The sequence below is a fragment of the Sphaeramia orbicularis genome, chromosome 8 (genome assembly GCF_902148855.1).
Source record: "Sphaeramia orbicularis chromosome 8, fSphaOr1.1, whole genome shotgun sequence".
In the NCBI taxonomy this organism is placed as follows: domain Eukaryota; kingdom Metazoa; phylum Chordata; class Actinopteri; order Kurtiformes; family Apogonidae; genus Sphaeramia; species Sphaeramia orbicularis.
The window spans coordinates 44,881,252-44,905,644 of record NC_043964.1 but is presented as its reverse complement, the minus strand read 5'-3'; the positions used below and the strand labels follow the sequence as shown (position 1 = coordinate 44,905,644).

General features: G+C 37.6%; 1 protein-coding gene across 2 annotated transcripts; it reads right to left on the bottom strand.

The window, feature by feature from the left end:
- Positions 1-2,192: 2,192 nt before the first annotated feature.
- On the bottom strand, positions 2,193-21,654 carry LOC115424682 (ral guanine nucleotide dissociation stimulator-like 1). Of its 2 annotated transcripts, none has more exons than XM_030142071.1 (17): positions 21,299-21,654; positions 17,096-17,385; positions 16,653-16,694; positions 16,278-16,474; positions 15,617-15,774; positions 15,079-15,327; positions 13,892-13,995; positions 13,456-13,540; positions 12,274-12,345; positions 11,583-11,669; positions 9,313-9,345; positions 8,830-8,951; positions 8,210-8,299; positions 6,486-6,615; positions 5,691-5,999; positions 4,045-4,159; positions 2,193-3,920 (listed from the first exon to the last, which is right to left on the bottom strand). In XM_030142071.1, the coding sequence occupies exons 1-17, from the start codon at positions 21,320-21,322 to the stop codon at positions 3,781-3,783; spliced, it is 2,247 nt and encodes a 748-aa protein (XP_029997931.1). In that variant the 5' UTR covers positions 21,323-21,654; the 3' UTR covers positions 2,193-3,780. The 2 variants fall into 2 exon arrangements, with proteins under 2 accessions (XP_029997931.1, XP_029997932.1); XM_030142072.1 differs by having other exon boundaries at positions 15,617-15,771.
- Between the last annotated feature and the right edge of the window lie 2,739 nt (positions 21,655-24,393).

Sequence of the window (24,393 nt, the reverse complement as noted above, 5' to 3'; positions counted from 1 at the left end):
GGGCTAGGCAATATATGAATGAAATTCAACTAAATGCATTTATGAAAATTGAGAATAACACCCAAATTCAAAAACCAAGATTACCATTTTCACTAGAGATTTTTGTTGTTCAACAAAAATTAAACATACAATAGGTTCATTTTAATGTATTGCCAATACATTTCTCCAGTCATTGCCTTCCTGTTGTGCTTTATTTGATTTAAAATTATTTGTTTCTATGTAATGTAGTCTATGTTCCTCATCAAATCCTACTTCATTGTTGTTGTTTATTAATATTACACATATATCATGAATAGTTTTAGCAGTGATCCCATAGTTGAACCACACCTTGATCCCTGTATAAAAAATAATTAAATAAAAATGGTACTGACATTGCAAAATATTAAACAGACTACAAAAGACTATGAAAATGCCTTCTGACTTCACCACATGTTGCATACATCACATCACTCTAAAAATACAAGAAGGTGTGAAGTGAAACATCCGCCTGACTTCCTCAAACAGCTTCAGGTCAGCAGAGGTGAAGATCATTGATTCTGCTGACAACTAACCACCATGTCTCATCAATCCTCATCAGAAACCCACTATATCAATTTCCTGGGCAAATCCAGATAATACCTTAAATGTCCCTTCTGAGCTTGTTCCAAGTGCATGCATCTCAGAGTAGAATATTTGGATTTCACGCTGCTTAGGGCAATGCTAATGCAAAGTGTGCATCTCTGACTACATGCAGCTCACACACAGCCGAGCTCATGAACGGACATCACAGGCATACATAATACATGAGAAAGTATGAGATGGAGAGCAGTGTCCTGTTTCTCCTCCAGAACTGCTGACCGGTGCACTCCCACCCCTTCTACACATGACACAATGAGGGGCAACTCCTCATATAATGAATCCAAACCAACCCATTTGCTGAGTGAGCGTCTATTGCAGCCAAGTGAACTGAGTGGGTAAATGGGCAGGCAGTATAATCAGAGCACAGGCCTGTTATGGGCCCGTCCTGGCAGAAATCCTCTACTGCACTGATCACCTTCATAGCCAAACAACAGCTGCTCAACATGATCCACGACAATGTTAATTTTACAAGTAAAATCTGCACCAAATGCCAACTTCAGGATGACGGAGGAGCCAATGGCGCGTGGAAGCTGTGTTATGTAACAGCCAAAACATCTACACACAAAATACCTGCAGTGTTGAAAGCCACAACACCAATACAATGTAAATGTCAATATCAACGACTTAAAGTGGCTCACTCAAGGCATTACTGTTTCCGAGCCGCTAGCGCACCCTCGTGGCGTATGTATGTCACTACAGCTTATTCAACTAAAACCGATCATCCGTGAGCGACCATTAGCGTTGTAAGATAACCAAACAGCTAACTGGCGCCATCTTGTGTCTACTAACTTTTTATACCTCCCTCAACAAGAGAAAAGTTATTGTGGACATACGTGGGACAAAAATGAAATACCTTACTTCTTATAATCATTTCTGTACTCTGTTTCCGGGTGGGAGCTGTTGTGAGGTCTATGCCATCCGAATTATTACTCTACTCAAAAAGTACAGCCAACTAGAAAAAGTAGAGTGGGCTAATACGCCGGCACAGCAAATATTTCAAATTATGGTTCACAATAATTACAAAATCAAATCAATCAAAAAAGCTAAAGCAGCCAACAATTTGGAGTTAAGCGGGTGTTCATTAATGTAATGAATTTCACCTGTACTTGCATACTCGCTTGTGAGGCCCGAGATCTAGCGGTGAGTGAAAGGGAACGGAAGAAGCAGAAAAGCAACTCTTTTATGTAAATTACCTCCAGTTTATGTTTCCCATGCAGCATTGATGCCAACTTAGCACTTGTGCTTGTGAGTTTAGCCACTTTTCAGACAATCCCAACACCTTTTTTCCCCATCTTTTTTTTAGTGACTCAAATGCACGTATTTTTTTAAGATTAATATAAATAAAACAAACCTATGGTGAGATGTGTTTTAAAAATTAAATCTGACTGTAAAAATTGTGTTGTATTTATATTCCTTTTACAACTAAAAACGTGATGTTAAACAAATCTAAATGAACACCAATTTTTTATTTTATTTTATTTTATTTTTTGCTGAGGTTGGTCAATTTGAGTAATGCCATTGAATAATCAGTAATGTTTTACAAAATTACGCAATAACATCATCACTCAAACCACTCACAAAATGTCAAAAAAGGGGAAAATATTAAACTGGTACTTATATTTTTTTTTCTTTTTTTTTTTTTTCTTTTTTTTTAAAGGAGAAAATAAGCTACAGGCGATAAAGGTGGTGTGTGAATGTTTGTGTTGCCTGCATTTTATAATAGGAGAAACCACTCAGACAACTGTTCATTAAAACACAATGTTTTGGTAATACATGTCCAATAAACAGTTTGTCTTTTCATTTTTCTTTGACAAGACAATGAAAAGCTAAACATTTCCATTTCAAAACATAGAACAAGCCTTGACCCAGATTCTTCTGAAGACTTTTTAATGCAACTCTTCCTCTTAAATTAGTTAAATTAATGTTCGATCACCAACCCTCTTCTACGATGATTATCTCACAAGAACTAGTCTCAGTTACAATTGACGTCATTGAAATGATTCCATCTAATCTCTTCTTTAGGCTCAAGCCAGTTAAGCACCAGTACATAAATCTAAACAAAATTAATCAATAACATCTTTTAATTAAAAAAAAAAAAAATCAAGTACAAAAACAAAACAATTTTAATGCTAACATTTGAAATATTCCCAGTGTTCATCAGAAAACAGGACATCTCTAAAACTATCTGTACCGACATGGATCAGAAATTTCCTTCTCTTAAGACTACTTTTCCTACTGGCATCCAGACAATTTAAAGCTACCAGATGAGTTCTTACAATTCTTTGATCAAATGAAGGCGCAACGTGAAAAAAAAAAAAAATTCTACACACTTAAGGTCTTTTAAAATCATAGCACTAATGCTGATAGCACATCTCTGTTTCCACACATACTTATCTCATCTATCTACAGTAGCCATCTTGTACATTTCCTTCTTTTGTCACAGAGCTGTCCATCAACCTTTGTGGTTGTCATGGTGACCCAGGCTCAGGAATGCCATCCTTCCAGTCAGAGCTGCCAGCCGCACATGATGAGTATCACAGCAACAACAGAGGAGCTGGTCTGTAACTCAAGGAACACAGTGATCCCTTAAGAGAACATCCACACCCACTCTTCACATGACACGGCCACATCAACACAAAAGAAGCACAAACCAGTAGATGAATTGGTGCTGAGTGTCCCCAGAGGAGTTCAATGCTATCTGTATGGCCTTCACACAGCCTCTGACCCTGACTCCTTTTTAACATATGTGGTATTATGGGCAGCCAACTGCATCAGGAAGCAGCTGCTCAATTTTCAACCTATATGTGGAAAATAGGTCAGCGTTGTGAATATGTATTGCTCACCGAGGGCTAAAATCATTGGGCATTAAGACATGCATCCTGGTACTGTAGTGTCACCTCTGAAAAAGTTAAGGAATGGGTATTGGCTTTATACCCATTTATTCCAATAAGACATAAAACCATGTTAGGTCCACGTGTTCTTTTTCCTTTTTTAATCTTCTTCATAAAGTGCGTCTGCATAGTTTGTCCATTGGCTTACAATCATCATATTTTACCTTTTTAGACCGTACCTTTCTTTTATAAAACAATCCTTAAAAATGTCCCAGTCGATTCAAGTGAGTTCAACTCCTCTTGTAGATCTTGCAGAATCAGCACAGGCATGTTACTTAGTGTACCGTCCAAGGCTAGAGGTGGCTCTCAGTGGTTTCTTTTGACCCATGTCATATTTGCGTAGAACAAAGTCAAAGTTAGCCGTTGTAGACATTGCATAGAAGACATTTGCTTTGTCTGGTATGACCAACTCTGAAAATGATATAACAAGATGAATGGTCAAAAAGGTAGTGTCTTTGTTCAGCATTAATTCAGCAAGTCTATGGATTTTAAAGTCCTATAGAATATATATGTACATATATTCTTGTGTACTGACCTCTCTCCTGGGAAATGACCTGTGTAAGGGTGAAGTCAAAGCAGGTCATATGTTCGAGGTGATGCTTCTCCAATGCTCTTTGAATAACCTGTGAAGTTTTGTCCTGGCTTGTCAACTGAAAAACATGGAATCAAAACTGCTGATAAACACACCGTGAGTGTTCACACCAGTTTAACTGCACACATCACACCTAAAGGTTTACAGAGAAATTCTACGCCTTAGAAATTGTTATCCATCTGTTTTACTTGGGAGCAGCAAGAAGACAATCCAGAATACATTTGTTAAAAATATAATCCATTTTGAATCTATTTTTAATCTTGTTTTAAAAAACGATTGAGAAACAGAGTCATCAGTAACAGTTGATTGTTATGCTTATGGCACTATGCTCTGACATTAGACGAAATCACTAGAAAGTACAGACAACACATCTCTTCGATCTTCAGTAAATTTCCTAAACTGCTTGGTTTTTGTGGTTGTAAACAGAATGTGAACAACTTCCAGAGGAATACAGTGAGCAACAGAGAGAAAGGTGTTAGCCATAAACACTTGTCACTACACATATCTCTGGATAGATTTGAGTGATTATTATATATTAACAGTAATCATGCAAATAAATAATGCTTTGCGAAGAGGGTTGTGTTTTTAAATGTCCATCTGAATGTGTGATTTATCATTGCAACCTACATCTTAACATTTCACATACATATTAGCAGTTTGGGGACAAAAAGATTAAAAAGCAGATTGCAATTAATTGGCCCATATCAGGTCCACTCTCTTCAAAAATGTTGACAACAGACACACATTATGCAGGGCTCCAATTTACCATTTTTCACTATACAGACAATTGTTGAAAACATCTAGGTCATAAACCTGGAACAGATCATCAAACGGGAAAAAAAGCCCTTACAGCAATTTTTATCCATTATTTCCCTCAAAGTCACTAATCCCAGTATTGAAATCTAGTATTAGTTATTAGCAATGTTTGGCAGTAACATTTGCATCATAGTTTTAGTAGCACCAATCAAAATCATTTTATCATCAGTACAAACAACACTTACACAATAGGTTTTAAGTTAATAAAATTCTTTCATTTCTTAGCAGGGTTTTGATGATGAAATGATGATGAAATTGGAATTACACAGCAAGGTGAAGTGGAAAAGTCACTGAGAGCTGTCACTTTGTCAGACATGGTAAACTGTTAATAATGCTTGACATTTTTACAATCCTCTTGCTTCATATGTCAAATAAACACCAAGTTTAATTACTTTTAAGTCTTTTTAACCAGTCTAGAGTAGAGCATTGCTTTTACCTCTGTGGGCCTAAATTTGCATCAGACTGGGGACACTGACAATCACTCAGGGCTCAGGGGGTTTGTGTTCATGTGACAGTGACATTAATTATAAAAGGTATTTGTCTGCGTGCAGGGTTTCCATCCCCTCTTGGACGTATTTTTCATTTAGTATTGTTTAGATTTAATAACTACCACCTAGTTGCATCTAATGTGCTGCAGGCACTGTGGAGATTTTGATGCATTCAGGGACATTTGTGTTCCAATCCCTCCCAGATCAAATATAGTCTACTACTGCTCCTCAACCTCCTTTGGATATCTAAAAATAAAGTGCTTAAAAATCAAAGTCCTAACTCACCAGGATGCTTTTATACATGTTGCCATTGTTGTGGCCCAGGTCCACGCTCACCCTGACAATGCAGGAGTCGTCCATCTGTTGGTTATAGATGGGCAGAGACGTCATGGACACAGAGCGTTTATGGTGGGAGGACACAGGAGGCTTTGCATTAACTCCTCCACAATACGGGGACAGAGGGCACAGGTCCACTGGGCAGTCAGAGGATGAGCTGGAAGGAGTTGGGGATTCTGGATACGAAGTGGCCAAGGAGGAGGAGGAGGAGGAGGAAGAGAAGGTATCTGAAACGTTGCTGCATGAGCGGTGATAAGGCTGCAGGGAGAAAAGACAAGAGAGTGTGAGATAAGAGAAGTGTAACAAAGAAAGAGTATTGATTATCACCACAAGAACTATGGTCTAAGCAGCTGTTAAGTAAAAGAAAGTTCTTGTTCTGCAGGGAACAACAAAGCTATTGAGGCATGATGCAGCAGTGGAAGCCATGCACCATTAAAGAAACTGTCCTCTTGATTAACTACGGACCTTCAAATGAAATGTCATTTGTAGCAAACTTTGATGGATCATCGAAAACTGGCTTTTATGATGGGAGATTATGTAACATTTTAAAGGCCACTGAGTGTACATTTCATCTTATTAAACACCTCTTGGTTTGGCTACCTAAAATGGGATCATTGTTTGTTAAAGTGTAAATAGCGGATGTTGCACAGAACACTGGCACCCATTAGATAAAGGCACAGTGCGACAGTGCTTTCAGCAAAGACGCCTTTGACTACAAACCCATGCACACAAACAGCTGCTCACCTGCAGTCTGATGGAGCAGGTAGGGCTTGGGGAGGATAGATCTTCCATCTCTGAGCCACTAGATCCAGATGATGAGACACTGATCTGGTCAGCAGGCAGTTTTTTGGATCCTTCGTTTGATGCACGGAGGCTAAGGGCAGAGATTTGTCTTCTTAACGATAACAAATAAACTCCCACATGCTCATCTAATATAAATGTATTTGGTAACACTTCCTTCTTCATGACCATATTCTATGACTAGGCCATTAACTAATAGTGACTAATTAATCTAGTTATTGTACAAAAATTACAATGTTTGCTTTACTCAGTATGGGTCTTACAAGATGGTAGCATCCCATGAACAGTCATTCTTCACCAATAGTCTTTAACAAATATGATCGGTAGCTCAATTCTGAACATTTTGTCTTCTTTTAAATTTTAATATTATTTAACCGTTCCTTTTGTTCCAGACAAGAGTAAGCCAATGTGGGGGATCTCTCAGATCCATCAGGTTTTCCATGTCTAGGGAAGAACAGCTGAAAAGATGATGAGATGACACGTCAGGTAACACAGTCAGGTGACAAGTTCAAGGAAGATGTGTGTGCATGTGTACTCTGTGTGTACTCTCGTCTGAGAAAAGGAACAGTTAAATAGTCAATGTGGTCTACATCAAATGTTAGTAGATTACATATAACTATAAAGTAAATATTTTTAATACTGAATATGTTGTTAGTTATGAGTAAGGCCTCACTTTGGAACACAACACTTTCTGACATGCAATCAACAGTTATTTGGAGACTATCGTCACATATTGGGTTTTGTCAAATAAGAGTCGACCATGTTTATGATGTGCCATTTATTATAATGACTATGTGCAACATCTCTCCTTCCTATCAATTTGCAGCAATTATGCCAGGAGGTTACTGTGGAATAACTGTTAATTAACGCTCTAACAGATATCAAAGATGAGCATACAGAATGTAATTAACAGCTTTATAAAGATTGACAATCATATATGCTAATAATACAGTAAATAAAGATATATGACAGTAGTTAATTGCCAATATGTATACCCTGAAAAGGTTAAGTACGTATATATGATAGAATTTATTTCCAGAATATGAACATAATATTCATTGATGTTTTCATTAGTGTATAAACATGAATTATTGTGTTTTCAATACCTTAGAATGAGCTATTAATATGTACAGAGAGAGCCCATCACGTAGTATCACCATGTTCTTACAATAGGTCAAAACAGACTTCATCTTCCTATGCTTTTTTCTGATTTATCAGGTGGCAACTAATGTTAAGGTGCAAAACTCTCACCTGCTATGTATGAGTGTGGACAAGAGTCATTCATTAAAAATAGTTTAAAGATTTATAATTATCACAAGTTTGTTTTATATACATGTACAAAACAGTTTAAGTATATGTACTTGAGCTGACTTTAGCATACATTCTATTTATTTTACTGATGAGGGAAAAAGTCAATTTATTGTTATTTTAAAGTATTTCACATGTGTATGTGTTCAATAGCAAATGGATAAAATCAAGCTGTGATTCATCAAACGTGCCTGCTTTACATATTCAATGTAAGGTGACGTGGAAATAGCAGTAAAAATGTTCACCTATGTGATAAGTTGGCGTTTTTTAACAAGTGATCCTCCAGAAAAAGTTTGGGAACACCAGTTTGTCTTTACTCATGACTGTGTATGATTTACTCTTTGCAGTAGAGTACTCACAAAGAGAGTTTCTTTGTGAGTGAGCGGTGGCTCCAGGCAGTGGGTGAGTATACATCAACAGGAGGCTCAAGCTGTCTCGACAGTTCATAGCTGCAACAGAAAAAAGCACATGTGAACACAGATGCCCCTCTAAAATTACTTTTCTTACTGAGTACTGAGGAAAGCAGTCCATTTGTTACTAAGTGACCTGACCAAAGTAAAATCCTTCCATTTTCAAGTTTACTTTGTTTTGGGAAGGTATTTTCTGGTGGTGGCAGACTTTTTGCTTTTATGTGCTGATGCTATTCAGTTAAATGGCCGTGTCACATTTTACTGTATTATAAATGTCAAATGACTGGTTCTTTATGACGAGACAGTGGTAACATTGCATCAATTATCCATGTCTTATCCGATAACAACAATCTGGTTCATTGCCATATTTTAATAAATTAAAGAGTATGCACCTGAGAGTGTATTTCTATGGAAAATTACTGCAAAGCAATGAATCTTTCTTAGTCCACATGGAAACTGAACCCATTAATGACAGCAGAGGAATTTTTATGATGCAAATGTCTGATTATATAACTAACAAAGTTTTATTAGTCTTTATGTGATCCGCTCATGCTTGGTTGTGGACTAACCTCTCCTGGTCAGTGAGCAGCTTTCGTTCCTGCAGCCAGGCAGCAATTCTGGGGTGATGAGGCAGGTTGTACTGGGAACAGGACGTCTGTAGCACACGGATCTGTGACAGAATCTCAAACTCCTGTTGGGACACAAACACTATTTGATTAGAGAGTGAGACAAACCACAAAGTACCCTGACCTCGGCCACCTGTGCAGTTGCATAATCTGCCCTACAAGTTATGAAATAGTAGTAAGGCAGTCCTTTCAGAGTAGAAGTAAATGTTTCCAAGAAGAGCTACCTTTAGTCAAGTGAAGTGCAACAAACAAGTGTCAAAATCTATTCACTTGTTGCGTACTTGCACAATGCAAACACACAGTACACACCCATCCACACCCGACCACACAGGTACAGTATGTAGTGCACACATTTAGACTTGACTACAGAGAAATAAATATACATAGCAATGCCTAAAAAGATGACACAGAGGAATAACCACTCACCCTTCTTCTCTTCTCAAAGTTTATGAGCCCACCCTGTCAAAAGATCAGATTGTTGTTATTTATTGCATATCAATGATCAGTGGCATCTTATTTTAACCACTTCGTCCATGTAACATTTATAAGCATCTGAAAATGGTACATTTGTATCACACCATAATGTAGTTGTATCATAGTAGCCTAATGAATGCTACCTGTAGATTTCTTGTGTTTGTAGGGTTGTAAATAGCATATTTAATTACCAGGAATTTTACCAATTATCAAAAAAACAAAGGAAATATGTGCATATACTATATGCACAACAAACGCACACAAAGACAACTAAATGACTTCTACAGGCTACAGTCAGTATTTAGTGGGACAAAAAGTTACCCCAAAAATTTGACAACTGTTGTGTCAAATCAGGTCCAAAACTGCTGAAGATTAGCACAGTAAGTTTCACCATCTGCACAAGAGTTCAAGACATGTAAAGCGCAAAGGAAGGTCATACTGCATACCATTTACTACGCATTTCCTGTATAATCCTGTTGCATCCAGATACTGAGAAACAAATATGTATGGTCATCAAACCTTACTAAAAAAAACTACAACCTAATTGTGATCTAAGACCTTTGCACAGTTCTGTACAACACCGATACTGTATGCTTGTTTTTCTTATCCATCGATTTGATTTACTAATTAAGAGAGAGGAATTCATTTATTTGGTCCTATTTTAAAGTACTTCACGTCTATGTGCTTACATAAAGTTGTGATTTTATCAAATCAATCTCTTAGAAGTAGCTGCTTAACCTATTCAAGCTCATATTATAAAGGTGATGAAATGTTAAATGTGCTTTTTTCTCTAGCGTTATTGTTAAGCTAAGTTGGAACCACAGGAAAAACTTACTGCATAGTCTCTTATTCATAGCAGCAGAGAAAACAGACCATGTCAGGTGGGCGTTGACCAATTACAATCAAGTATTCAACAAAACTGTTTAATAAGTGCTTTAAATCCATTTATTAATAATTATCAACTGTGCTGTTAGTTTCAAATTGTTCAAAAATATATTAAAGCCCCTGGAAACCTTAATGCACAAAAACCCTCCAAGTACACATTGATCGTAAGAAATGCCAACCATAAATGCACAGTTATGGAATATATTATGTTATTAAATATAGACTAACAATAAGAAACTTTAAAGTCAGATGACATAAAATAACTAACATGTTTAGTGCCAGGTGATGGTGGCACTAATGTTAGCATCTAATGCAATCTTGAAAAAAAAAAAACGGGTTTTCAAATAGTTATGAATGTGCTAAATGCGAAACTCAAGTTTGGTATCACATATCATTAGCCTCATAGCATAACTGCCTAAGTCACATTTTTGGGCAAATTGTGATTGCGAATTGTGCATAAAATGAAGCAGCAGTGTTTGGAGAGTAAAGTTACGCATATATCACAATGTACCCAAAAATATGACTTAAGTACTTTTAGTATGAGGCTAATGAATGTATTTTACCATGCTGGGCCAAAATTCTAGAGCACAGGTGTCAAACACACGGCCCATGGGGCAAAACCAAAGCCAAAGGGTCCAGTCTGGCCCCTGGGATGAGGCTGTGAAATGCAAAAATGATACTGATGATATTATCAATCAAAGGTGTCAAAATCCTTTTAGTTCAGGGGTCACATATAGACCAATCACAATAACCTATAAATACTAACAACCCCAAATTTTATAATTTTTTTGTTTTAGTGTAAAAAAGTTAAATTACATGAAAATATGTACATTTACAAACTATTCTTTCACAAACAATCTGAATAACCTGAACAAATATGAACAACCAGAAAAGTCTAAAGTGAACTAAGTTGAATTTTAACAATATTCTGCCTGTTACTAAATGTTTTGCATACTTGTAGATCCACTATGATCTGTAAGTTTTAATGCTCATGTGTACATTATAAACTGAGCCATATTATTGTTCAAATTGCACTTATTGTTCTTAGAATATTTCAGGTTATTCATGTTATTCATATTTTTAAGGAAACCTTGTAGATGTAAACATTTCCGTGATGTTACTTTTAGTTAAATTTTACTTTTTTCACTGTTTTACTGGTCCAGCCACCTTGAGATCATAGTGGCCTTGAGCTACACAATTTAAAATGACCTCAAATGCATTATACTACAGTGTGTTAAAATAAAATAAGTAAGCAAACCGCATCTTTTGATAAGGTATTTGATGTACTCGACCATCAGATATTAAGTATATGAACTGTTCTCGTCTACAGTGTGTACCTCCACAATGTCTGGCAGGGCGGTGTCTAGCATGGTGAGGACAGTCAGATAGGTGCCCAGGTAAGGGACCACCCCAGAGGAGATACTCTGCAGAGACACACAAACACAGATTACACACAAAGCATGATGTTCATTAATGTTACTCAATCTGACTGCCTCTGCCATTATCTTTTTTTAACTGCGCATAATGACAGAAATCAAATCAGTGTACACTCGCACAAGCCATGTCCCCTTTAGTAGAGCAGCGGCTTTATGTTACGGTCCCACGAGAATGTGCATATGACTCATAAAAGACCCAGCTCTGGTCTATTATTACTGTCCTATAATCCTGGTGATCTAAGGTCATTTGAAACTTTGTTGAGCGTCAAGCCAAGCTAAAGATAGGTTTGGGTCTCTGCCATGCCACAGATGCTCCACCCACACTCCAGTGGATTCAGCTCTCTTGTGGCTTGTAGTGTTGAATAACATGGGAGGGATTCTGCATGCATTTGTCTTTGAGGAAAAAAAAAAGAAAAACATAAGAGAAACTAAACCCTGCCAGAGGTGAAATTATTCCACATGATAAGAGATCATATATTCAGACTGTATCACAGGACATTTTACACGGTAGGACAGGCTGAATCAGTGAGTTATGATGCTGGGTTTGATCTCATGCCCTCACTTGTTTTCCTGATTCTGAAATATGGCTTACCATCTGTCTGGGGATCGCACACCTCTTGGATATCTTTGGAGAAATGCTATCCAAGGCTGCTTGTCTTCCATCCTGTCAGAGGGGGCCACACAGAGCTAAATTCAGTTCGAGGTTATGAGCACATATGGTCGTCTATTATTATTTTTAACATTAAGCAACTTAAAGTGTCTTCCTTCACATTTAAGTAAGTACAAGAGGGTTTTTAAAAGGAAGCATGAGGGTTATGAAACCACCATCAAACTACACATTAACTTGGATATCCTGTGTATCAGTTATCTTGTGAAAGTATGAGGCCAAGTCAAAGGCGTCTTTCTTAAGTCTAAAGTATGTTATCTGAGTTAAGGAGCTGGAATTACGCTTAATGTATGAGTAATTGTGTTTACACAGATAAAAGCTTCATTCATAAATGGATACGCCTTAAAACAACTGTGAAAAATCAGTGACATTTCAAATCATTTCCTAGTATTGGTTTCTTTTAATATTAACGTAAATCAGTGAATACAAGTGCAGATGTTCAGTAGTTAATGTCAGCTGTTTTTTTTTTTCCACTAGAAGAGGATACGCAATGGTTCTGACACAATTGCTTAAAAGGAGACTACATGAAAGAAGGAAAAAAAGGGAACACATTGTGCCCAAGGACTCTGGTTTCCTATTAACACTCTGTTAAACATGTGAGTAAACATTAACTGAAAAATGATATTTTTTCTGTAATAATTAAAAAGTGAGAATCCATGTACACAGAGTACTTGTTTCCAAACAGTTTGTACTATGTTCTCAGTGAGCAGTACATGTATCCCGTTTGGTTTGTAGTCAGCTGTTTAATTCTAGTTTGGTCTCTCCTGCTAAAAAATGCTTTAAAGCTTGGTCTAGGAAATATTTTACTCAACATCAGGTTTATATAATTTAATGTCAAATGCCATCCAGTACAATTACACAACTCCAAAAGACTGTAATTTAAAGGTGTGATGTGTATGGTGACATTTTGGATTCACTGAGGGAGATGCCAAAATTAAACTTGGTTATGTGATACTAGTTCAGTTTATATGGCTGACTTTGAAGAAAATGTATTTCAGAATTATTAGCAATCTTTGTATTTTATGTGATGCCAAACAGACTGAAATCGCAAAACAGTTTTTTACAGGTGACTTGTTTGCACTGAGGGGACTTTACCCTGTTACTTACCACCTCCACAAGCTCTTTGTTGGTCAGAACACAGTTTTCATCCGGGAAAGTTTCCCAGAGGTTATCAAACACAGCCATGCTATCCCTTCAAAAAGAACAAAAAGACGGAATGTCAATATGCAGCGACTTGGACACATTAAAAATTAACTAATACACAACATAACAGATGCTAAAATTTTATATGTGGTATTTTGTTCAATATCCAGGTGTTTACAGAACAGAGAGAGCTCCAGTGTCAGTTAATTATCACTGACATTAAAATAACAGAGTGAGGCGTTCATGACCTGACAGAATATAGGTGACCCAAAGGCTGACTTGCACTCTGCCTGACATTGAATTGCACTTGATGAGGGTTTCAGAGTCCTCATTAAAAGGACAATTACGTGGACACGTAAGTGCAGAGAGGACCTTTTAAATGGCTATAATCAAGACTTACCTGCTAACAGCCGCCCAGGACTTTCTCAGCCTGTAAACTGCATTGGACTGTAGGGCTGACAGGATCGCTCTGAGGGAGGAGAAGTTCTTCAACCGACGACATTCCTGCAGAGGAAACACGGAAAATCAGATATTCCAAAAGCCCAGAGTAAAACTGACAACATGTTTTGTCCATTCTTCTGCACTAAATGATTAGAACGAGGGGTACATAATATATTGCTACTGCAGCATCAATGCAATGTGTGCATGCAGGTTGTGTCAAAAAAGCCAAATTAATGCTGACATATCATGAAACGGCTTTTTTGCCTCATAATATGAAAAGTAAAATTGCATAACTGGCATTGTGAAACCACTTCAAAAGGAAAACTTCTAATTTTCCCACTAATTTGACTAAAATGAGGGCAACAGTGGCTTAGAAGGCTGGAGGTTCAGCTTGTGACCAAAGAGTCACTGGTTTGATTCCCCAGACTGGCAGAAAGTTATTGGCTGGTGTGCCCTTGAGCAAGGCACTTAACCCCCCCATTTGCTCCCCGGGCGCTTGATATGGCAAGCTCCTAGTCTGCAGTGTGTGGTGTGTTCCTGCATGTTCTAGTGATGGGTTAAATGTAGAAGGTCAATTTCAGTGTGTGGTGCATGTCTACACATGTGATCTATACACTTATAAAAAATAAAAGAATATCAATCTTAATCTAAAAATTAACTCTACTTTAGGAGTTCTTCTATACCCTATAGAACTTATTACAAGTAAGTGGCATGCAGACTCTGCTCACAGACATTCTTCATCAGTTCAAACAACCAAAGCTTGTCACTGATCACAATCTGAAACTCAACAAAAACCAGGAAAGAATTTAAATCACTGAAAAGGTAATTTTGCATGCAAAAAGAAAAGCAGTGTCAGTTAAGTGGACTCATTTCAACCACAGAAAGAATGATGTTGATTAAATGCATAAACATCTACAGTCAGCTGTGTCTTGTAAATAAATGTAATTTTTGAGATCAGGACCACAAAGCTCTATATGAGGAGAGCAAAACTAAACCTAAACTATTCCTTTTTTCCCTGCAATGCATAATATTGTAATCTCACTTTTTACCCTCATAGCTAATGTTTGCTTTCTACATTGTGGCTTTCAAAAGTGTTGCCATCAGTCTACCTTTAATCAGATTGTAATGCAGCCTAATGTTGCTGACCTGTGCCACTCTGATCCATTTCTCTATGGTGCGGGCCCTCTGTGAAGGACTAGCGGGAGGACGGCGAGAGGAAGTGGGACTGGAGCTGGCATCAGAGAACGGGCAGAGCAGGGAGATCATGACATGGTTGGTAACAGCATTGAACTGTGTGATGGTCGCCCGGATGGTGGGAGACATGTTTTCCTTCTTGTCTCTTTGCGACCAAACGCAGCCCAGACACTGGAACGGCACTACTTTGACAAACAGAGCCTGAAACACCATAAAAACCAAACATTAGCTTTCCAAGTGCATTTGATTTGGAGTATGTTTTTAGAATAATTTGTTTGTGCTAAGGGCACTTTAGTTTTCTGTGATCCATGCAAGTCTAATAACTAATACCAGAATTTGTTAATCCACTGATTTCAACAAAGCCCTAAATCAATTCATTGGCATTCTTTTGACATTTTAAGACCCTAAATTCTGATTTTTAAGGATCTGTAGAAACCCTTATAAGAGCAAAACATAAAAGATTTGCTGTATGTAGGCTCCTCCGTCATACAGAGTCCAGTCGGGTGAGCAGTTCTGCAATGGATGTAGCAGAGAAATCCATGACATCGCCATGATCCTGGGAGTTTTCACATCCTGAATCCTCATCCGCAGAACCTCCTTCATGTTGTGCTAGGTCTGCCTGGACAGAACCGCCATTTGCTTCATCTTCTGAAAAAATGGAGAAGGCAAGAATGAAGAATGGTTTGCATTTTTTGGGTGAAAAAAATTATGAATGTGGACAATATTGAAATCTTCAGTAGGCAGTTTTTGGCATTGTTGGGCAAAATTTCATATTAACCTTGCAGCATAGTGTAATGGACTGAGGAAAAACTATACTCCCCCCCCCCCCCCCCCCCCCCCTCGCCCCTTTTCAGGATTCAGTTGTTGATGTACGAATCTGACCAATCAACAGCTTCCCACGCCCTCCACAGTATGTGATTGACAGCTGTTATAACAATCACTGACAAGACTCAGCTTCTCTAAGCATTGGCTTCAGTTTTCCTTAGAGACATGAAACAACTGTGTATTATCCATTTTATAAACAGTCTATGCTTAGGAAGGAGAGACAAGCAATAAAGTAAGAGGAGGTTTTCAGATTGTGGCACTTTTCTCCTAACACAGGTTAAAAGTATAAAAAAACATGATGATATTAAGGGCCTTATGAGGATCACCTTTCTGAAACTTCTTGAGCAGTGCCTCAGCTTGCCCAGCCATTGAGCAGAAGTTGGGCTGGCTACGCATGCCACTGTGTACTGCAGAGCTGATGGTCAGGTGATCCAGGAGCAGCCGGAGCGCTGGGTGGAGGGGAGGATCCCTGAAGTCCTCACTGTAGTCATCCAACCATGTCTGGACAAAGGCCAACAGAGGGCTGGGGAAGGTGGCAGAGTAACCATTACATTTTAACTAGTTTAACAACACCGTGAGCCAAAGACACATACTTTAACAGAATTGAACCTGATCTGGGCTAGCAGAGGTTTACAAAGCTCTCATATTATCTAGACTTGTAAACAGATCCTGCAGAATTTGGACTAAAGTAGTCCGCTTACCTCCTGTAGGACTCAGTGTCCAAATCTGTGGCAGCATTGTCTCTATAATAAACAACAGGGAAAAATATTGCAGAACAGATTAAAAAAAGTTCATTTTCCCCATAATAGTCAACCTGTTTTTGTGTATTTTTAATTATTATTTGTCTCTACACTGCAGCTATCCTAAACCTGACCACTAGTCATTGCAACCACAGTCTAAAACCACTCTCTGCATAATTGTTGTCAACAGCCTCTGGATAATGATCACCTCCACAGTACCTATTATTACATAAAAGCTGGCAGGGCATGGTTGCACTGTCAAAGAAACAATTTATAAAAAGATCCTGATGCAACACTGCGATTTAAAACCTACACCATTCTTCCACAAGATGATGAATGTCGTTGCTTTGTGTATGAACTAAGCACTTTGTTCTGAATGTACAATGTAGAAACAGTTATTCTACCTCAGGAAGAGCAACTCTATTAGTGTTGAGGTGCTGGTGAACGTTCTGTATGTAGACAAGAAGATCTTGCCGTAGTCCTGTTCCTGGCAGTGTGGGTCCAGAACATGGTTCACAAGCTGGTTTAAGGTGGCTGCCTTAAGACGACGCACTTTGCTGGTTCTGTACTGGACAAAGGCACTGCCGGGATTTGTGTCATTAGGGTTTGGCGAGGAGGCGACGGGCTCCCGGCGCAGAGTGACCCCATAAATGACACCGTCCTCAAACTCCTCACCCCACTCCTGCACAGGATTCTGAAGGCGGTAAAAGGAGAAAATAGGCTATAGTCACATTTACATTAAAAAGTTGTAGGTAGAATGGCTGGTAGAAAATGTGATCAGTGTTAATACTGATAATTACCACAACAAATGCTGAATCATAATTTCTTTCATTTTAAAGAGGAATTTTTGTACTGTTAAAGTTGAAGAATCCAGACAGCCATTTAGGGTTTTGAAGGAAATAAAACTTGGACAATATGCAAGAACATTAAAAAAGCACAACAAAACCAAAAAGATGCAGACAGACAAAAAAAAAGATGACTGGACATCAAACAATCGCATCAGCAACAAGATTAGAGCAGCAGAAAAACAAAATAAAAAACACACAAATGGCAAAACAAGATGTCATGCAGAGAAAAGTGCAATTTGACAAAAAGATGAAAATTACAAAGATGCAACAAGAGAAAAAAAAAAAAACTTTAAAATAAGTAACAATATAAAAAGGACCCAAAAAAGCATGACAAAAAAAAAATAACAAGATGGAAACAAAAAACAAGACTAAACAGTTGAGGTGCAACTAGAGGAAAAAGGAATATGAGAGATCTGACACGACAGAAGAACAAGAACAAGATGCAAACGTTACAAAAAATAAATTAATAAAAAAAATTAAAAGTGAGATGAAGATGCAATAATGATTAAAAAATATGCAACAAAGTCAAAAAGAAGCAAGAAAATTAAGATGCAATAAGATTAAAACTATGTGAAATATGTAACCAAATGAAAGACTTGAAGAGGATGAAACAAGAAAAAAAAAATAAGACATAAGATTACAACAATATATGACAAAAGATATGAAGTATTTTTTCACCATCAACTTGCAAATATACGAGTAAAAGCTAAATATTAAATTAAATACAGAAATATTTGGCAAGTGACTGACAATGTAAACAAAATAAACTCTGCAAACAAAAGGAAAACATATCACAATAATGACATTTATCACGATATTGAATTATATCACTCATCATCTCCCAGGCCGATGTAAAGGGCAGATATAGAAATGGATATGTATATTGTAATGTTACTGGTCACAACATTAGTCAGAGGAAGGAAGTAAAAATAGCCACAGACCTGCATAGCCAAAACAGCCCGGCACAAACAACTGACACAACACCCCGCTGAGGTTCACACTGATCCCAGATGAGTCACAACAACTTCGCAATGAAGCTACACTTTAAAATCATCACTGCCATATTCCACATCCAGAGCATTTGCACATACAAGTTAAAGTGTGTATTGATACTGTAATCAGATATCAGATACTTAACTTATCATATTTACTGTCACACATCAACCTGAAATTTCCAAGAATTTAGTAAGTTCACACAAATGTTTATGGACAAATACAGGATTATCAAAAGGTTAGTACATCCAAAAAGCAACACCAAAACAAATGGCCAAATGTCAGATAGTGCTCAGGTTTCCATCCACATCCTGTGATGACTGATGGAATAAAGACGAGGGTGGAATGAACACTGTGACCAACAACAATTGTCATGACTTTGTTCAAATATACAGGTCTTTCATTGCATATTCAAAGGAGAAGTCGGCTGTATTTGATGTCAATGAGAGCAAGTATTCAAGTGCCTTGGCTATGGATCTCTTCAGAATCCTCAATAGCACTTGATATGACACAGAAAGGGACAGAGTTTGTCAGAGGGGAATAATAAGAGCCCTGTTCAGCCTTTGTTTCATTGTACAAATAGACAGCAGCATAATTCAACAAGGCCTCAAAGGAAGCCAAAAACAAGATAGATTTGTCGTAATTTTATATACTACCAATAATATTAAAAAAATAAATACAAAATCTAAACAGACTCTCTAGTTTACCTAATACTATTAAAATCACACTCTGTTGAATACCTACTTGTACTACTTCATGTTCTGTCATTGTTTTAGATGTAAAGCTAAAATGCTGTTATCAAAGAGGACCCAACAATATATTTAGTAGCCCTTCTAAATAGTGTTTTTTTTCACCATATGTTAAGGTTTAGCAACATCTTTTTGCCTCATGTTAAAGGATAACTGACAGCTGTTATCATTGTCAACCAAAAAAGAATACTCGACTTAGATGCAAAACAGAACGAGCTGAATGGTGAAATGGTTTTAACTGATAACTTTCATTCCAACATGGTGAAAGTGTAGCTCTGCAGCTGCACGCCAATGTTGTAATGGCACAAACAATCATTTTTTACTTCTTATCGGTATCTTTTCAGTATCAATTCTTTAACAGTAGCAAAGTGTATTGATAAAATGACTAATGGAAATTGATGAAACCATGGAGCTTTTTTGGCAACAGCCAAAAAAATGTCCAACATGGCAGAGGAGTAGCTCGGCAGTTGCCTGCTGATGTTGTAATGGAACCAACTATTGCATTTCAATTTATATCAGCATGGATAAATTCTTTGGCCACGGTGTGGGTCAAAAACGCTGAGTCCTACATTTCCAAAAATGGCAAACCATTTCATCTGTCTGTGTAAGTTCTCATTTGCCTAGGTCATCATTCAGAACATTTCACATAATCTGTATTGATATTTTAAATAGAAGCAGTAATGTACCAAAACATTCCAAAATAAGCCGCGAAACTTGGCAGAATTACTCTGTTGTAGATAATAGCAAATATGGAGGCTTCTCAGTGGGATATGACCAATTTTGAGCGAAAATACTCGCACAAAAAACAAATACATTATCAGTTCACAGCTAATGACCTTGGCCTTTTCCTGCTTTATTATACTGTCTGAAATCCACCATCGCTTGTCCTCTGTGACAGCATCATCAGAAGTCATTGTGCAGCAGTTTTAAAGAGCTGTAAACTAATAATAAAAATCAGTGATTTCCCACTTCAGACACTAAATGCATGACACAATAAAGTAGACATCAGTTGTAAATCTTGCACAGTTGCATAATTCATCTGGTTTGAAAGCAAAAGTTCTTTTTGTGTATTGTTCATTTCGGGGGAGGTATTCATATAAGCCCTCTTTTTTGGCTTCTAACCTCTCCTGCACAATTTTGTTACTTGTTTGAATGATGTTTTTTCCATTGCTGTTTTTATTATGTGCAAATAAATAAATAAGAAAATAAGAAATAAGCTTAATAGAACAAAAACGTGGATATTGAATACCATCTTCTGACCTTTAAGTATAAAAGCAGGAGGCTATATGCATTTGTATGAAGCATTTGGATCTGTCAGGGCAACCTACACATTGAGCATTACATTGATTCTATGTCTGGTAAAAGTGCAGTGTCTGCTGGTGACAATCAGTATCACACAAACCCATTGTCCCTCATGAATCATTTGTGAGCTGCACAGAGAGGAAGCTGTGTGTTGTGTCCTTCTCATTGTCCGATGTACTGGTGGCTCTAAGCACCAATAACAGAAAAGCACCATTTATCAGCACTTAAATGTCATTTTGCACCTTGATTCTGCACTTGTGTCTTTTTGTTTTTTTTTTTTAAATTCAGGCCTGTTTTTATTCTTTTAATTTATTATGCATTGTGTTCTATCTATCTATCTATCTATCTATCTATCTATCTATCTATCTGCAACAGCAATGGAAACAGTGATAAAGAGGTAAACTAGATCCACATTTGAAGACTGCAATCCAGATTTGCTGAAGAAAAATACCAATGTTAAAGCCACATTACCATCTTGCAGATTTAGGAACATCTTCACATATGTATTAAGTCAGATGCATTGCAAACACATCTCATCTCATCTCATCTCAGCCTGTTCTTTGTGGAAATTCACTGACAGAGAAACTATTCGTCTACTTTCCCTTACCAACAAGAGGAAATGCATCGATCCAAACACCAGATCTGACTGATCAGCTGATTTAACAGCAAACTATCGCCAATGTGGAGGCAGAGACACACGTCTTCTTAGGCTTACCATTGTTAATTCCCATTTTCCCATGTCGTCCGGTCGTTTTAAGGAGCGACGCGGCAGATTTCCATCTTGACAGAGATTTCAGAGCAGACGATCAACTTCCAGCTTGGGACAGAAAAAAAGTCAGGTCTGCACTTTGAAAACGCCAACCTAAGCTGATCCACAAGGCTGTTTGGAGCTAGATTCAAAGCCTTGGTTTATAAATACCACAGACGACTCACTACATTTTAAACTTCCGTGGAAGTCCGTTGCAGAGCTTTTGGATCTACATCTAAAACTTGTTTTACCCTGTAGATGTAAAACGATCTGATGCTAAAATGACCGACATGCTACCCGCTGAGAAGTCCTCACTCTGTCTGTGGACTCAGCCTCAGACAGTGTAAGCTTTATAGTGGGAGTGGACGAACTCGAGTGAAGACAGGAGGAGGAGTGAGAGGAGGTGTGTGAACAGGCAAAAAGAGGCCAGAGGGTGACACTTTCACTGTCTGTGTACTTGGTTCTGATTTATTTCTGATCAAGTAGTGAAGCAGCTACGACAAGGGTGGGCTGAGGTCCAGGAGTCTGGGTCCTTCACTTCAGGCCTGGATTCTACTGCTACATCCATATAGAATAGAATAGAATAGAATAGAATAGAATAGAATAGAATAGAATAGAATAGAATGCCTTTACAGGGTGGGGAAGCAAAATTTACCATGAACATTTAGTGTTTTTTTCTCAGCAGGCACTATGTCAATTGTTTTGAAACCAAACATATATTGATGTCATAATCATACCTAACACTATTATCCATACCTTTTCAGAAACTTTTGCCCATATGAGTAATCAGGAAAGCAAACATCAAAGAGTGTGTGATTTGCTGAATGCACTTGTCACACCAAAGGAGATTTCAAAAATAGTTGGAGTGTCCATAAAGACTGTTTAGAATGTAAAGAAGAGAATGACTATGAGCAAAACTATTATGAGAAAGTCTGGAAGATACTATTAAAGAAGAATGGGAGAAGTTGTCACCCGAATATTTGAGGAACACTTGTGCAAGTTTCAGGAAGCGTGTGAAGGCAGTTACTGAGAAAGAAGGAGGACACATAGAATAAAAACATTTTCTATTATGTAAATTTTCTTGTGGCAAATAAATTCTCATGACTTTCTATAAACTAATTGGTCATACACTGTCTTTCAATCCCTGCCTCAAAATATTGTAAATTTTGCTTCACCACCCTGTATTGTCATTATACAAAGGTACAACGAAATTAAGAGACAACTCTCTTGCGGTGTGTAGTGCAAAAGAGTTTAAAAGAAAAAAAGTGTAAATATACACTACCGGTCAAAAGTTTTAGAACACCCCAATTCTTCCAGTTTTGTATTGAAATTCAAGCAGTTCAAGTCCAATGAAAAGCTTGAAATGGTACAAAGGTAAGCGGTGAACTGCCAGAGGTAAAAAATAAAAAAAAAAAAAAAAAAAAAAAAAAGTAAAGTTAAGCAAAACTGAAAAATAATATACATTTCGGAATTATACAAAAAGCTGAACAAGAAATGGGTTAACAACTTAAAGCAGTTCTGCAGCAATGGAGGTTGATCAAGCCTCAAAAGTTGGTGCTACCAATTCCTACAGGTGTCCCAACATTTCTGAATTACTTCCAACCCCCTCTGCCTGCATAAAAGTAGTGTATGAACACACTTTGGTACCATACTGTTGTGAGCATTATTTGAACAGTATTGTACTGCAGAGAGTAGTGTGTTACTATAAAAATGGAAAAGAGGAAAAGGCAATGAATGATAGAAGAGAGACAAACCATCATAACACTTAAAAATGTAGGTCTTTCCTACAGAGAAATTGCCAGGAAAGTCAAGGTGTCAGTAAGTCCAGTTCCCTTCACTGTCAAAAGGCACTCAGAAACTGGGGGAAATGCTGACAGGAAGAGGTCTGGCAGACCCAAAGCCACAACAGAATCAGAAGACAAGTTTCTGAGAGTCAACAGTTTGCGTGATAGGCGACTCACAGGACAACAGTTTCAAGCACAGCTCAATAGTGGTCATAGTAAGCAAGTCTCAGTTTCAACTGTGAAGAGAAGGTTTGATGGGTCAAGTTGCAGCAAGAAAGCCATTGATGAGACTTCAGAACAAGAAAAAGAGGCTTGCCTGGGCCATGAAACACTGCCAGTGTACTACTGAAGACTGAAAGAAGGTGTTATGACCTCTCACCAACATCAGATCCTGTGCATTGCAGCACGTTCTCCTGGTCCCTGCACTTCATCCTGACCAGATGTATTTTAGGGCTACGTGAATTCTTGCAAACTTTTCTGCAAATGCATCTTGCATTTGTGATCCAATTTCCATTTCTTCTATTCAACTCCAGTAAATTACTATTTGGATGGTGAAAAAATACTAAAAATGTGAAAAAGAAATGTCTGAATTGACAAAAAACCTTTATTCCAGAACCAGGTGAAACAACAGCCACAGCCAAAAAGTATAGTAAAACGATATATTTTTAAAACCTATATAAAAATAACAACTACAATGGCATAAAAGTATTTATATTTATATAAGCAAACAAGTAAAATGACATTTACAAACAATATGTGCACTGCAGTCTTAAACAAATATACAACTTACTAACAATTTAAAGGTACAGTGTATAACTTCCCTACTCTCGGTGGCAGAAAATACCTGAATCAACACTAAGACCACACGATTTCTCTGTTCTGGTGTTGTGCTTACCTAACGGCTGGCACTATGGGACAAAAATCCTTGGCTGTATCTTCACAATTTTTGAATACTTCTTTTTCACAACCTGCCAAATGGTGAGCACCTCAACTTCTTCCATCAAGTGATCAGGTAAGTGTAGAAAAATAAAAACATTCATGAAATGAATGTGAAAAAATTTAAGATATCGTTTGTCACGTGGATGTCTTAGAAGAACATGATATTGGTTATTCTAGTTGAACGTTTTTTTTTTTGTGATGAGATAATTCTGGTCATTTGTTTTGCAGTCATTAAACCGGCAGAAATAAAATCCCTAAAGTTACGCCCTTTTAGGGATTCAGTGTTTGTTCTTATTAGGGATGCACCGATCCGATACCAGTATCGGGCATCAGCTCCGA